Raw genomic sequence first — 15,561 nt, 5'->3', positions numbered from 1 at the left:
GTTGTAAGTCAGAGAGATTGAGAGTGGGTGAGGGAGACCGAGAGACACAGAGAGAAAGAGGCTGAGAGAATAGCATGAGGGAAGAGAAATGTTCTTGGCTGACTTTCAAGCCCCGAGCCAGAGGAGTGTTGCGGTTGGGAGCTGTTGAAAGCAAGGGCTGTCCCGGCCCAGTCTCTCTGTCTCTCTATAATTACCACAGTGGCTGACAGACATAGTGCTTAAAGAAACAAAACAGAGCCTGGTTTAAGAATGAACACCAATACATGCATACACCAAGGACATAATGCACACAGAGATCTACATATCCTTCTCAGAAACTGTATCATGTTTGTGGATTTAAAGTCCTACGATCCTGATGGTTATATGGCCAAGGACAACTGAGAAACAGAAATCACCTCTCAGGTGATTAAGTGAGAGCGGTATTTTTTTGCAGTTCTCTTTTCATTAGGTGTGTTTGCAGGGAGAGAAGACATAAGTCAGTACCTAGGATGTCTGTAGGGGGAGGGACCTTACCCATTGGGTGTTCGTTCTGAGAATGGTTCAACGGGTGGGGCTTGCAGGTATGATAAGTGGTGTCACCAAGACATTAGTAAAAGTCTGTGCTATAAACACAATCCCTCTGAATGACTTCTGAATGACCTGACGCACACCTGAACTGGAGCACTGCCATCCTGTTCTGCAGTTTCTCCTGTGCTGGGGATGGATGCCTTAATGAATTTTAATGGAGGCTGGTACCTTTCTGTAGTTTGGAGGTTAATAGTAATTTACTAGTAGTTTATAATGTTCTATTGCATTTACATACAGATGCTATAGAATTGCAATGTAGAACTGGCTGGGAACTGAGTATCCAGGTCAAACAGGCAGACAAGAATATGTTCTGGAGTCGTATAGAGAAATAGAGGTTGGCGTACAGGATAATTCGCTTTATTCATTATACTACATTGTAGTTATTTGTCGAGTGCCAGTGTGGATAGAACGCAGTGGAGTCACAACACACATCATCCGTCAGTGTCAAACTAGCACGACCTGTTATGTAACAAACACATGGTAAGAATTACGATCAAGGGTCAGTTTTTTCTTTCACAACTAAGAAATGCAATAAATCGTAGACACTGAGCGATGCATGACACACATGGACTGTTGCTGCATTGGCTGAGCCAAAATCTCCACTCCCAGTCATCCAGTTCACGGCGAGGCCAGAACGCCACAGTGGAACGCCGCCTCCTGCCGAAAAACCCTCGACACCCGTAGGCCCTGCTCGAGCTTTCGAGAGCTGACGAATGAAAACAATTAAGATTGCAAGGATGACTGCTTTCACATGGTGTCAGATGCAGGGAATCATGCCGTAGTAGCTTATGTAACTTGACATTGACTGCGATATTGTTTATGGAAGGCTACCGTAACAGCTGAGTCCCTATAGTCCTGGGGAAGCGTTAAACGCATTTTAAACTGCCACTGCGCTCGGCCATTCCCTTTCAGTGGAAAGGAGGTCGGAGGAAACGTTGGAAACGCAAACGCCCCCGAGGTCTTTTCCAACGCAAGGCCGATTTTTTTTCCGTTTCCCTGCACAGATACAAAACGCGCGGACATGCCAGTTTTCCTTCACTGTCTCCACAGTCATAATATAGCATTCACGGGCCTGAAGAATGCGTCTGGAGACCGGGAGGCAGGGGCACTGTGGCGCGCACATAATATGCATGTGGCTTTCTGGGAGTCTTGTTTTAAAAGGGATGAGGTGGGTCCAGGCAGACTGCTGAGTAAGCCAGGCGCTACAGCAGTCGCCTTCCAGAACAAACAACAGCTTTTAAAGGACGCTTCCCCCGACCCCGGGGTGCACGCCCACGTACTCTAATACCAAGTAAAGGGGGACAAGAGATCGCCGTAGCCAGCCAAATCAAGGAATGCGTCCGGTGAGGTTTTAGGTAGTCACTATCTGTCGTAGGACTTGGGAAAGGTAAAATCTTAACACGTTTCATTAAGTTCTTTCCTTCTCTTCAGCTGTAATTACAAATTCCAGTCACACCCTTTTGTAAGGCTGCTTAGAAGTAAACCTCCTGCATTTTTTATGATTTTCGCAACATTGTTCGTACAGATTATATATATGTGTGTATTATGCCCTGTATTTAAATAAGGAAAAATTGTAATGAGGAAAAATGACATGACATTGACAATGTTTTCATGAATACTTTAATATCAATGTGTCCATGGTACTTAATTTTTCTGGATATTGATAGTATATGAAAACTATACACCAAAACCAGGTTCACTGTATACATCCTTTAGCAAAAATGGCATTGAAAGATTCCATGTGGACACAGAATCCAAAGTGCATCACCCGAACAGCTTTTTCCTCAAGTCCTTAAACACATTGCACCATACATAAATAGTTACACTGTAAAAATTACTCATTATTTACAAGTCTAATGTATTTTTTATAATATGCATATATAAAAAATTATATTAAATCTAGATAGATTACATTTTGGGATTGTGTTTGTGAATCTGTGTGTGTGTGTGTGTCTGAGAGAGAGCAATGCGGATGTGTTTTTTTTTTTCTTTAAGCAGGCGCCATGTGTGTTTGTGTAGTTATGGCTTGTCTGTGCTATCTGTGGTTGTTGAGCAGAATCTCCAGCCAGCACGGACACGACGTGATGAACTGCCGGGAGTAGCACGCCCCCCAGCCCTTAGCGAAGCTGATGCGCACACTGTCAGGATCGAACGGGCCGTCTGGGTGTGCCGGGTCACCGCGACGGCAGCCGTGACGTGAGCGCTCGTAGTCGAACACCTTGATGGAGTAACCTGGCATCACCCTCCGGACGACCGGGTTCCGGCAGCGGGGCGGAGCCTCCAGCGTGGGCGGGACCTCCAGCGTGGGCGAGTTGACGAAGACGGGGTGCTGGCTGCGGTTGTAAGCCCACACGCCATCGGGCTCTTTGCTGAGCAGGATGCCGTGGCCGATCTTGGCACGAGTGCGGCCGGAGGCCCCCGAGCGTGCAGGAGGGGGCAGCTGGCCCAGACACAGGCCCGTGCCCTGAGGTAGGTCGTAGAAGATGTTAAGGGAGGAGTCGTACACGGGATACAGGCGGCCCACGCGTGTACGGTGCTCCCAGTACGCCACATTACACCAGTGGGGGTGTGCAAGTGAGGAGGGAGATACACTGCCATCTGCAGGTGAGAAATGAGAAATGTGACGTTTACATAAGAGAAATAACTGAGAAAAAAATAATGAAGTCGTGTAGATTTTTGTAAGTAGTATATTAACAGAGCTTTTTCTCACAACATACAAAAAGTCTGTACTGACAATCAAATAACCCACAGTCTAAATTCACAACATTAAGAGCACAACATTGTAATAGCACACATATGATTACTACAGAAACAGATTGTTCCTATATTTGCAACAGCCTTTTAGTAGCGCAAGAAAACCTGACATTCTCGGTGATTTTCTCAAACATGACAAGCTCTTCTGCCTGCGGAAATCTGAGTTTCTGCAGCATGGGGTCAATCGTTTCAGCATTTCTTGTCTTCTCCCATAATTGTTTTTTTTTATTTTTATGTAACACTCGGGGGGAAACACTACCTATTTTCCCCACCGTTTCAAAGGTCCCCCTAAAAAGCTCTGTCATCTGCCCCCTTTACCCCCCTCGGCATTCCGGCGAGTTGCGCTGGGGCCGCCTGGGGACTCAGCTCCCCCTCCCGGGGTCGGCATTCAGCTCCCTGACAACTCGGTGCAGGCTCGTGACCTATTGACCCCCCAGCCGCCAGCCTATCAGCTCTGATTAACTGGGATACAGACTGATGGCATTATTTTGCTTTGTGGGCTTCGCTGAGGGGGGAGGATCTGAAAGGCCAGGCCTGCGTCCCGTGTCATCCACCCTCCCCCGTCTCTGGCCCCGTCAGGCACCCGGAAAACCACGTCTAATGGATGGAGGCTCATTTAAGGACGGCGTAGGGAGACCCACAGGCTCTTTGAGCACTCATTCTCTGTGGCTTGATGTGGAAATATGAAGAGGAATTATTACTGGCTCAACGTGTAAATATGGACAGTAATTAATATCTGTGTTTGTGTATATATGTGTGTAGTATTGAGAAAAAGAGAGAAAGAAAGAAAGAAAGAAAAAAAATTGAGGGGGAGAAAAGGGAGAGAGAAAAGAGAGAGGGGGTCATCAAATGTCTTAATGGTATTCGGGGCACCAATGCAATCTTGCAATTTGATCATGTTTGCCTTCAAAGGAACAGCAGAAACTATTAAAAGTGCTGAAATGTACTGATCATCAGCAGACAAAAACGTAAGTGCTGAACGCAGCAGTCATGGCTGCTTCTCATATTAAATGGTACATTTCAGTAGTATCTTTCTTTCAACTTTTTTATTTATTGAAACAAGCTGGTCATAAAACATTTAATTAAATATGTCATTAAAATAAATATGACCTTGATTGTTCAAAGGGCACTTCCTAAATAAATCTCTAAATCACATATAAGACTTATATGGTATTTGGGATGTGGTAATATACTGTTGCTAACCCATGATACCAATTTCAGAACACACAAGGTTCCGGGAAAAGTTCTTTATTTTTCCACATGTCCTCTTCAATCCAAAAAACTAAATAAATAAAATAAATAAATGAACTGTTCTCCAAGCCTGTATTACTATTCAAGATGTTCATGGGTGGTGCGGTGTGATCGGCTATCAGAAGGGGTCTGAGTGCTCACTGCCCAAACCAATACCACAAAATGGCAATCTGGGATGGTGCTGATAGTTATACGTAAGAAGTAAGAAGTGCTGTCTGTCCTGCTGAGCCAAATATTAGATCCCCCCCTCCACAGATTAGAGTCTTGCACCATGCCAGGAAGGCGTGATGGACTTCTGAGGAAAGCCAAAATCAACATGGCCCCACGAAGCTAGAACAGTAATGAAGTTCAGTATACTGTTACTACCATGAGACTCCTTCAACTCACACTTCTTTGTGTGTTCGTGATCTTTTTTGGGCATTTTAGGTGGTCCAGATAATACATGAAAGTCTTTTATTATCTATCTATCTATCTATCTATCTATCTATCTATCTATCTATCTATCTATCTATCTATCTATCTATCTATCTATCTATTTATCTATCTGTCTGTCTGTCTGTCTGTCTGTCTGTCTGTCTGTCTGTCTATCTACTCTCTCTATATATACACACACACACACACACACACACACACACACACACACATACGAGATACATTGTATGTATGTGAATGGTATTGTGTATAATTTTAACACACATCACACAGTAAAGCAATATCGTGAACGGTTCTTAATGGTTTCTCGGTTGGTAAACCTTTCTGAACTGAATTTAGCATCAATTTTCTCTGAGGTCTTTTAGATATTGATTGGAAAGAAGAAAAAAAAATAGATCTTATACAGAACAGCTTTAAATCAATGAATTAACCAAGTAGTACTATAGCATGGTATTAATATCTGAATATGAATGCCACCTCAGTTCTCATTTTTCAAGGAGATTTGTGATGGAAGTCCACAAACTGACTGCATATCGATCCGGTCCTCAAATGAAGAAAACACACTATGTCAGAATGACAGAAGACAGATGCTTCTCTGTGTCTCAACACTCAATTGAGAGAGATGTGCTTTCTCTGTCTCTGCCAGTCTCTCTGTCTTTCACACACGCAGACAGGCGCACACACACATACAAGCAAACCAGCACACACGGAAACTGAACACTACACGCAGCACAACACCCACTGACGTCTGACTAAACAAAAACTTGCACTTAGGCGTCCAGTCCACCGAACACGGGAGTAGCCAATTTTCCAGCGATTGATAGGGTCGTCCCTCATCAACATCTGTAAAGAATCTCTGTGCAGACTGGCAGGATTTCATTAGTCAAATTGCGTGTTGGCTTGTGCTCAGTCAGGATGAGGAAAAGCCACAGCGAGCCCTGTAATTTAAACCTTATTTTAAAATGCGACTGGCTGGCTGCGCAGAAGCCCGCGTTGCAAAACTTGGGCAGGAAACAACAACATGCAAATAATGGAGCCGGAGCCATATATGACACACCAAAAGAGGATCTCATTCCTTGTCTTTGGACCACAAAAGGCTGGGTAATTATGCGGTGCCGGGTGACTTCCTCTGGCCACTGGACACGGCGAGGTCCTCGTTCACAAAACTGCCCGTTATTGGTTATAAAGTCATCTTCGGAGAGCCGTGCCTGGAGACATGGCTGAATTGTGGAATCCATGTGTGCTCCACGGGTGTATGCAAGCCTTAAGAAGCTAAGCTAGATCTGACAAGGGCATTTCCCCAAATGTCGAGCCCTTGAGCTGGAAAACAGCAGAGGAGGAGGAACGAGGCAACGTACGCTCACAGGCACGCGGTGACAACACAACACAAAGGCACTAGAGAGCTTACACAATCCATGCTGATTAAAACAACCAAAAAAAAAAAAAGATAAATGAGGTCAAATGATAGGAAATGCCTGAAAGTATCACAAGAGTACAGTTAAAACATAGAATCCCTGTCCTGTTATTTGGTTTGTTTATTAATCTTTACACTAGTCATCAAACCAGTCAAAGATTATCCTTAAAGCAGCCCACAACTTGGTTCTAGTCCATGTCCCACCAAACCTGAACCAGTAAATTACCTCACCCAATAATCATGTTAATCACAGCTCTGCCATCCCGGATTACCTGACTCCTGTGTGCTGAGAGCCACACCCCGCTGGACTGTCTGTAGATCTCTAACCCTTCCTTTACATGTAGGCGTATTGTGCTCACCTTCCTACCAATGTGCCTTTCCCACCCCCTAAAATGCAATTTCTGTCACCACTTTATCACAGGTCACTAATAGCATTTTCAGTAGCTCAAAGACAAAGTGAGACCGAAAATCCTTTACAAGCACAGTCAAATCTAGCTTTCATGCTACGAGACCAATTAATTCAAATAGCAAGCGCTACACAAACATGCCACGTTCATGGCGGCTTACGGAGAGTGATCCAACATGCAAAAGAAGACTTGAAACTCACTAATGAGTGTGGTCAGCATGTCTCACAGAAGCACTGGGAGCAGCTCCACACAGCCCTGCGTAAACTCTGCTTCACTGCAAATAACACAACTCACCTGAATGACCCCCAGATGTGCTGTGGGATGAACGTCTCTCCTCGAGATCAGTATGGGGCAATGCAGAATGTAAAGTATCTACAAAGGAATCAAAGAACACGTTCTGTTTCAGGCCAAAAAGGAAAAAAAGCCCATCAGTGCATACTTAGTGCATTACTGCAGTAACTAATAGACAAACAACTAGGATTATGTGAAGAAATATTAATATGTTCAATAGAAAGTGTCACAAAGAACGATGCAGATGGCTTACCCAAAGAGTCCTGGCCGGTTGTCTGGGACATCCGTGAATACGGAGGAGGAGGGGAGTCTGAAGAACAGAGTGCTTGAGTTAGATGCTTCTTCATATTTAGTCCAGAACTAAAGACTACACAAGCACCCTGCACACAGACCCGGCCCAGACGCACAGCCGTACGGCCATTTTTGGTCAGACACGGCCTGCTAAATATCCATATGCAGTCATCACTTTCGTTGTTATATGTTCTCCTTGGATACGTGTTGGTTTCACTGAGACTAAAGGTTGTACCAGGCCTGCATGAAACAGTATGCAAACAAATCCAAACCCTAACACCACAACAACAGACTGCACACAGTAAGAGGGTAGATAGATGGATAATTCTGCAAAGCATGATGGGAATTGAAAAGTTCTCTCCATAAGATGTTTTTTAAATAAGTTACTGCAGAGTACAAGGGCTGCCTGTTAGACAACTGATTTATATAAATAACATTACACAGCTTCCAGGTTAACTTTGTAATTAGATTTAAAGTTGAAAGAGATGTACAAATGCACAGTGCACAAAATGCACAATCAATAAAACTTAAACAGCCAATACGAATTATTCAGTTAGGGACTTCACATAATTAAGAACTGTCTCTTTTTTAAACTCTTAAGATTAAAAAAACAACCTGCACATAAATTCTCTCATCAGAATGACTACATGCTGACTGGACTGGACAGAAGTCGTTACAGCTGAGCAATTATTGTGGTTTTCTGGATTGCGGAGTCCCCTATTGGGAAATGAATTAGGAGTGTGTAAGAGTTTATCCCTGAACAATTCTGTTCATCTCACACCATTCAAAAGGGTTTCAGCAGATTACTGAGGAACACTTTGCTGCTTTATCTCATTTGATGGACATACAACTTGGTAACTACATATAACTGCACATGCTCACATTCTTTTCGCTAAGACTGCAGAAAATTGTGATTAAGCCCTTGGTCTTTTGGTCATATAATCTGCTACCTTTTAGTTCTGAACAGACACAGAGATGTAATCTCACACAGCGCCAGACTGAACAACTTTCTGGCAATGGGACCTTTCTTGAATCTAACTGGTGTCAGCCTAGTTCTAATAGTCCATCGTTAGGTTTTCTGCCCGTCTATGGTGGCGGTAAAGCAATAAAGCTCTCTGAATGTGCAGCTCACACTGATTATGCTCACTGGCTCCTAACATTGTGTTGCTGTGTGTGGGTCAGCGAAGAACGCTGCATTAACAGATACATGGACGGGGTGTGTGAAACTACTTTGTAATACTTCAGGTAATATAATTTCTGTCTACAAGGACCATGCAAGGTTAAGGCCTGAAGGTTTTTTTTCTGTTTTTGTTGAATATCCTCACCTGCTCCGCAAAGGCGGCTGTAGTGATAAGGGTTGCAACACATGGTGTGAGCCTTGGGCTCCTGGAGACTCCGGCAGTGGCACAACGCTTTGAGCTGGGTGGTCAGTGGCAGGTCTGGCCAGCGGAAAAGCCTGCATAGCAGGTACTGAGGAGACGCCGTCTGTCCCCCAATTTGCAGATCGGTCTGAGGTACCGTTACACAGTCACCTGGTACCCCACCTTTGGACTCGACCGCCTCCAATAAGACATCCAAAGACTTCTCCTTCAACTTCTTGAGGAACCCATAAGTACATCTTTTGAGTTCTTCCTCTATCAGTGGGCGAGCTTTCCGGTCTATAGCACTAGGTCCACAACCTCCACGACGTCTGCTGGTCTCAACGTCCCAATGACAAGAAAGTCGGTCTCGGCCGCCGGTCTGCACATCTCTTCTAGGACGGTCTTTAAACCAACAACACGTCACCGTCGCGCCGTCGCGTCCCTCATACCGGGGGACACACACGGTACCGCCACCGTGTTCCGAACCGTCCCCCGGTCCCCCACTTTCCGCTAAACCCAATCTCGAGTCCGGCTCGTATTCCGTTTTGGGGATCTTCTCAGGATTGCTGTCACTCGGATCGTCTGGACCGCCCTCGCTGCTCCTGTCGCCTCCATCCTCCGGGTCGGGGACCAAACGGCTTCGCCAGAGTCGCCGAACTAGACCCGTGCGTCTCGTCCTGAACATACGACACCTTTATGCACTTTTCATTCGTTTTTCAGTCTGGTCAGAACCGCGACGGTTCCGTTTATTTGCACGGTCGTCGTCCGACATCAATGGTGTGTGAACGTCGTGCACGAGCCTGCATACAAAGCCGTGGACAGATGTTCCCGGACCGAACCACCACATCAGTCTAGAGTGCAGCGATAATACCGGGTTTTGCTGTTGTTACTGCACATTACGACCCACAAAACGTGCAAACACTCTCCAAACGTGCCCCGTGAACATAAGAAAGTTGATTTATTGACCTGCTCTAAGCGTAGATGTCTTGGCATTCCTGTACGATATCAAAGGCGTTAGCTTCTTTTACATTTCACATCCAGAATCGCTTCATAAACAGCAAGCGACGTTAAGATCAGTTGAAGACAAACCCAAACACCTTGTTTTACGACGCTGCACATGGATGGTGCAACTCTGCGAGTGAAATAACCCCCAGTAATCCTCACTATTCACATTCCGAGCGCTTCTCACGGCAGAAAACTGGCTTCTTGCAACGGAAAAACCACCATTCCGTCAGCGGATAGAAGACTTGCAGCGGTCAGTCCTTACAAATACTTTGGTACTGTTCTCCAGACGAGATTAACGGGACCCTTGGATTGTTTCTTACGCTGTTTCTCTCTCTTTCTTCTTCACACACACACTCGATCACGCACACGGGGCCCCGAGCAGTGCGGCGGAGCCATTGGTTGGTTCCCATCATGTGCTAGTCTAGACACTTTGGCGGCCGCGAGCCGCGCTGATTGTTGCGCAAACACGGTATCAAGTTTCTTAACTCTTAAAGGCGCAACATTAAGATACCGTCAGCGTCGGGCTCCCAACCATTGACCGAAATGTGCCTGTATTTGAACACTGTTCATTTTCTTTCTTGAAACTATAATTATGGGGGCGTATATATATATATATATATATATATATATATATATATATATATATATATATATATATATATATATATATATATATATATATATATATATATATTAGGTTGCTCTAGTAGATCTTTAATTTGTCGCAATTTGAGCAAAATCCTATCTGCACTGATACACTGCACACACACACACATATATATATATATATATATATATATATATATATATATATATATATATATATATATATATATATATATATATATAATCTTTAGTTTAATAAATAAATAAATATATATATATATATCTTTTCTTGCAAAGCTGATGAAGGACCTCTATCCAGATATATCCAAAACGTCCGGTTTCTATGGAAACTTTGTGTACTTTACTACAATTACTATTACTTTACTACTCTCTCTCTATATATATATATATTATATTTGTAGAGTTCACCATGAAATGAAACAAAAATAATAATAATGTTGTTTTAATTAGTGCGATTATGACCACTTGTGGCTATAGCAGCAGTAAAGTCCATGAACGGGTTAATTCTGTCCATGTGCATGGAAGTAAAGACACGCCTCATAATACATCGACTCCACACAGTAACAAAGTTCAGGAGAGAAGGTCTCCAATTGGTTCCCTACCCAGTGTCTCCATTGAGAAGGATAGAACAATTAGGTCCACCCTTTAGAGGACAATGTACAAACAAAATCATTAGTGTGTTAATTACAGGCCGATTCTTGCAGAGCTATGCAGAGGATTTTAAAAAATAATTGTGACCAAAATTTTTAAGGACTTTTGAGGAAGTAGAGAGTTTTGTCATCCTGTCTCAACTGATTATATTTTCACTGATTTATCATTTTCAAACTTTTTTAAAAATTATGTTATGTGTAGGTCATTGAATCTGTAATGGATATGGAATACATCTAGAGCCTAACTGAATATATATATATATATATATATTCTACATCAGAAATATAGGGATGACACCTGCCTTCGGTTAGTAGACAGGATCCATTTTTCATGGGTTTTGTTTCTTGGGTAAATTGCACTTTATTGCATACAATTTTCAAGAAAACAAACTATATTGGCTCCAATTTTAGGGAAACTCAAACAACAAATTTACAACTGGATTCACATTGATTTTTCATAGATGTAAACACTAAATGCATAACATCAGTGCCAGCAGCCCTTAGTAAAGTTGCACTATTGCTTTTAGGGTCAGGCTAACCCTGCTTCAATCTCAGTAAAGTACTGCATACTGCATATGGGTCTCCCTCCTGGAGCCCCGTGGTGGGATCCTCATTACTGCAGCAGTCACTTATCAGTGGCCAGAGCAGACGATAAGTGCGCTAGCCTGGCGTCACGTTAATAACTGCTTTGACTGCCACTCATCCTCCTGCAGATAATTTATCAGGAGAAGGGGTTCGGAGCTAAAGAGACAGGGACTCCAGCACCACAACACCTCCAAAAATAGTCCTTATGTCCAAGCTGGCTCTGGACAGACGTAGCCACTAGGGTCCAGCCACAGTGTGTCAACAGGGGCAGTAATGGGGCGATGGGAGAGAGGCAAAAGGCAGTGAGGGGAAGACGTCCCACTGAGTTCATGAAGACCCCCTTGAGGGGGACTGGGGCAGACAGAGTGACCCTTGCAAGATGAAAGTTATCTCAGGGTAGTGGGGGAAATGAGTTCCCAGAATGCTTAGTCATTTAAGAGGTTGGATAAAAGAGATTGCTCTGCAGAACATTCACACTGGTACTGAGCTTATAATGCAACTTAAAAGAAATCAGACTCTCTGACTCCAAAGCATAAACCTAGGAATGCTCGAGAGAAAATAACAACATTATTGAAAAAAATAAAATAAACTAAGGAGAAAATGCATTCCCAGAAAGGTTGGATATGGAATACAAATAGGAAGCAATTTACCCTTTCCTGGAGCACACTGTATATATCTCCCATGGTACTCCTCTGACTCATCGCTGACTTTTGCATTGCGTTTCGAAATATTTACATGCACAACGACTTTCAGTTTATTCAGATCAAATGTGTGCCTATTTTTTTTTCCAGAACAAAAACTTGCATAAGACTCAAGAAAGACTTTTATTGGTGTTGAGGTTCGACTGCCAGTGACATCCAAGGCAACAGGAAAACTCAGACAGACACAGGCTATGGAATCTGTCTGCTCAGAAAGGTTTTGGCCTCCAAAGCCATGTTTCAGCACGTGGAGCCACATTTATGGTGAGGCGAGGGAGACGGCCAGAGCCCTCAATGAGCATCTGCTGGGAAAACAGGGGACAGATACTCCAACGTGGCACAGGCCGAGAACCTCTGAGCAAGGCTGTGACTTAATGGAATCCATGGGGAAAACACACTTTGATGGGTGAATTTAGGCAGATTGGAGATTTATAGCAACAGACTTTTTTAGCTGTAGTTAACTAGCTGGTTATCCCAGGATACATGTTGTTGTACCGAGTTTTACAGACTTCCGGACCTTCGAAAGAGGAGTAAACCTGTCTGGAACATAAATGTGGCAGTAAATATGGCTTAGCTGCTAATGCTTAGCCAATGTTAATGTGTATAGGACATGCACAAAAACCACCATTCACCATTCTACAGACAGCACAACAAAATCAATGTTGTAAGATGATGCAAGATCCTTATGCCAGGGTGTCTGAGGAGGTCTGATTTAATAAGCTATTATACGATCTTCCCTAGTTATATCAGTTCAGCTCAGTTTGACAGTTAAAATCTACAGCTCAGGCCAAGACAATCATTCAGCAATTAAAGTGAACTGCAAATTATGAAAGCACATGTGTTTTTCTCCTAGCGTGCAGGTCAGTCCTTTTTTATGCCTGTCCACATTTCTAAACATATGTCAGTTGCACACGAATTCCAGTTGAGATTCATGCATAATAAAATGTGAATGACATCCTTCTTTGTGTCTTGGAATCAGACATTATAAGATCATGAGCGGCTAGGCTTACAGCAAACCAAACAGTGGTGTTTTCTATCGCCAAAAGTGTAAGTCATACATAAAGGTTTCTGTGTCCAATCAAAAGTTCTAAACACTCTTAGCCAACAGTTTTTTGGCCTGCCTTTTTTTTTTTTTGGGGGGGGGGGGGGTTTGCTGGTGAAATGAAGCCTGGCTGTGTAACACCTTCACATGAATTCATCTGAGCACGCCACCACTAGACCCCAGAATCTACGTTCAGCTTTCATTCCTGGCTGTGCTTTCTAAACTTTCCCATGTTTAGACTTAGGATGGAGGGGTTGGGTAGTCGGGGGTTACGGGGGCTATCTTAGAAACTGTGGAAGGAAATGGGTCAGAACATAAAGGAAAGGGGAAGGTGGGGGTGGCGGGTGGTTGGGCACACACACCCACTGGTGCTACACAGGCCCAAACAGGGAGAATTAGCTCCAGTGATGGACGCAATACATTGTTGAGTTTTCTGTGGAGCATTATGTTTTTTTTTTGTTGATAGAAAGAGAGAGAGAGAGAGAGAGAGAGAGAGAGAGAGCGAGAGAGAGAGAGAGAGAGACAGAGACAGAGAGACAGAGACAGAGAGCAAGAAAGAGAGCGTGGCAGTCAGAGATAAAGATTGCAAGCCCCTGTGTACATCACTACCCTCATGAAAGGCATGTCCTACCCAAAGCAATGGCCTTTGCGTGCATTTGGCCAGCCATTGTTTACGTCAGCAGGTACGGATACTGGATCTAATCTCCAGGAGTGAGACAGGGGGAAGGGGGTGGCTGGCACAGTCAGGCAGGGTGCCTCAGGGGTGGACTGCTCTGGTGGAAGGAGTGAGTGAGAGGGGAGAGAGAGAGAGAGAGAGAGAGAGAGAGAGAGAGAGAGAGAGAGAGAGAGAGAGAGAGAGAGAGAGAGAGAGAGAGAGAGAGAGAGAGAGAGAGAGGGGAGGGAGGAGTAGAAAGGGAGAGGTGAAGGAGAGAGAGTAAATCAGCAGAGGAGATTTGAGACAGGAAGAGCATGGCGTCAGTACAGGCTGGAGATAAGACTCCATATACAAACACGCTTTCCCCTGGCTCCTGCACATATATGCTCTCTCCACATTTCTTTCACTCTCCCACTCTCTTTCTCTCTGCTCTCTCTCCCTCTGTGCCCCCATCTTTCTCTGTCACTTCTAGCTGCAGCCACATCTTTTCATCGAGGCTCTTAAACGTTGCGCTGAAAGAAACATTCCTTCTGCTGGACTTCGTGACCAGCCATTTCCATTACTTGTAAACAAAAATATGGAGCTACTGGACATCCTGTAGGTGACTTTTATTTTAGTAAAACAACTTTAGCATATTCCTCAGTAGTCTGAAGAACAACCTCCTTACTTCTCCTGACCTCTCATTTGTTTGGCAACCATATTAAACATTTGAAAGAGCCAATTTACTCCCAAACATCTCATTAAGTGTTAATAGTTTGACAGATCATATAAAATGCAACATGGCAGCAACATTACACTTTCTTTGTTATGTGAAATGAACACTGCCGACATGAACAACTCTACATGTATAGCAAGGAAATACTTGATATGTTACTGGGTCTATGGGAAACAACATCACTGAAATTAAAAGGTAACATTTCTGTATGAAGAACTAATTGTTTATCTCAAGGGAATCAATTTGTATTTTTATATAAATAACTAATTATGCATATAAATTAAAAAAGAACAAAATAATATTTTTTTTGTATTCATGGAGCCTGTATAGTCTACATTTTTGGCATGAACTGTTCTCTACAGAAGAGCACACTAGTACCTCAGTGCACTGTTATGTACAAAACAGTGATCTTGGCTGCATCTTCCTCAAACCACAAGACACTAGTTTAAGGAAGCATGGCCCTCAGCAATAGCTGTTTTGAGTCTTGGGCCTGCCAGGGGTCAGAGGAACTTTTCCTTAAAGATAAGAGAGAGAGAGAGAGAGAGAGAGCGGAAGGGAGACATAAAGGAAAACATTGCCTCTCAGGAAGAGTGCTTTGCTTTGAGAGCATGGGGATTGTGATTGTGATGTCAGATTTTGTGTAAGACAGTTTGGTGTGTTTGCACACGCGTGTGCGTGTGTATGTGTGAGTGGACGGCATGTGTGGGTGGATGAGAGTGTGCTGTGACTGCAGTTGGCACAGTGGCAGAAAAACACAGGAAGCTTATTGTTTAGCAAAGGATGATCAGCCTCTCTCTCTCTCTCTCTCTCTCTCTT

At 43.7% G+C, this 15,561-nt stretch overlaps 1 protein-coding gene across 1 annotated transcript; it reads right to left on the bottom strand.

The window, feature by feature from the left end:
- Positions 1-2,178: 2,178 nt before the first annotated feature.
- On the bottom strand, positions 2,179-10,193 carry smad6a (SMAD family member 6a). The gene is made up of 4 exons (XM_076998391.1): positions 8,733-10,193; positions 7,370-7,426; positions 7,120-7,197; positions 2,179-3,165 (listed from the first exon to the last, which is right to left on the bottom strand). The coding sequence occupies exons 1-4, from the start codon at positions 9,451-9,453 to the stop codon at positions 2,603-2,605; spliced, it is 1,419 nt and encodes a 472-aa protein (XP_076854506.1). The 5' UTR covers positions 9,454-10,193; the 3' UTR covers positions 2,179-2,602.
- Between the last annotated feature and the right edge of the window lie 5,368 nt (positions 10,194-15,561).

Source organism: Brachyhypopomus gauderio, chromosome 1, assembly GCF_052324685.1.
Source record: "Brachyhypopomus gauderio isolate BG-103 chromosome 1, BGAUD_0.2, whole genome shotgun sequence".
In the NCBI taxonomy this organism is placed as follows: domain Eukaryota; kingdom Metazoa; phylum Chordata; class Actinopteri; order Gymnotiformes; family Hypopomidae; genus Brachyhypopomus; species Brachyhypopomus gauderio.
This window is presented reverse-complemented; position numbering and strand designations above follow the sequence as displayed.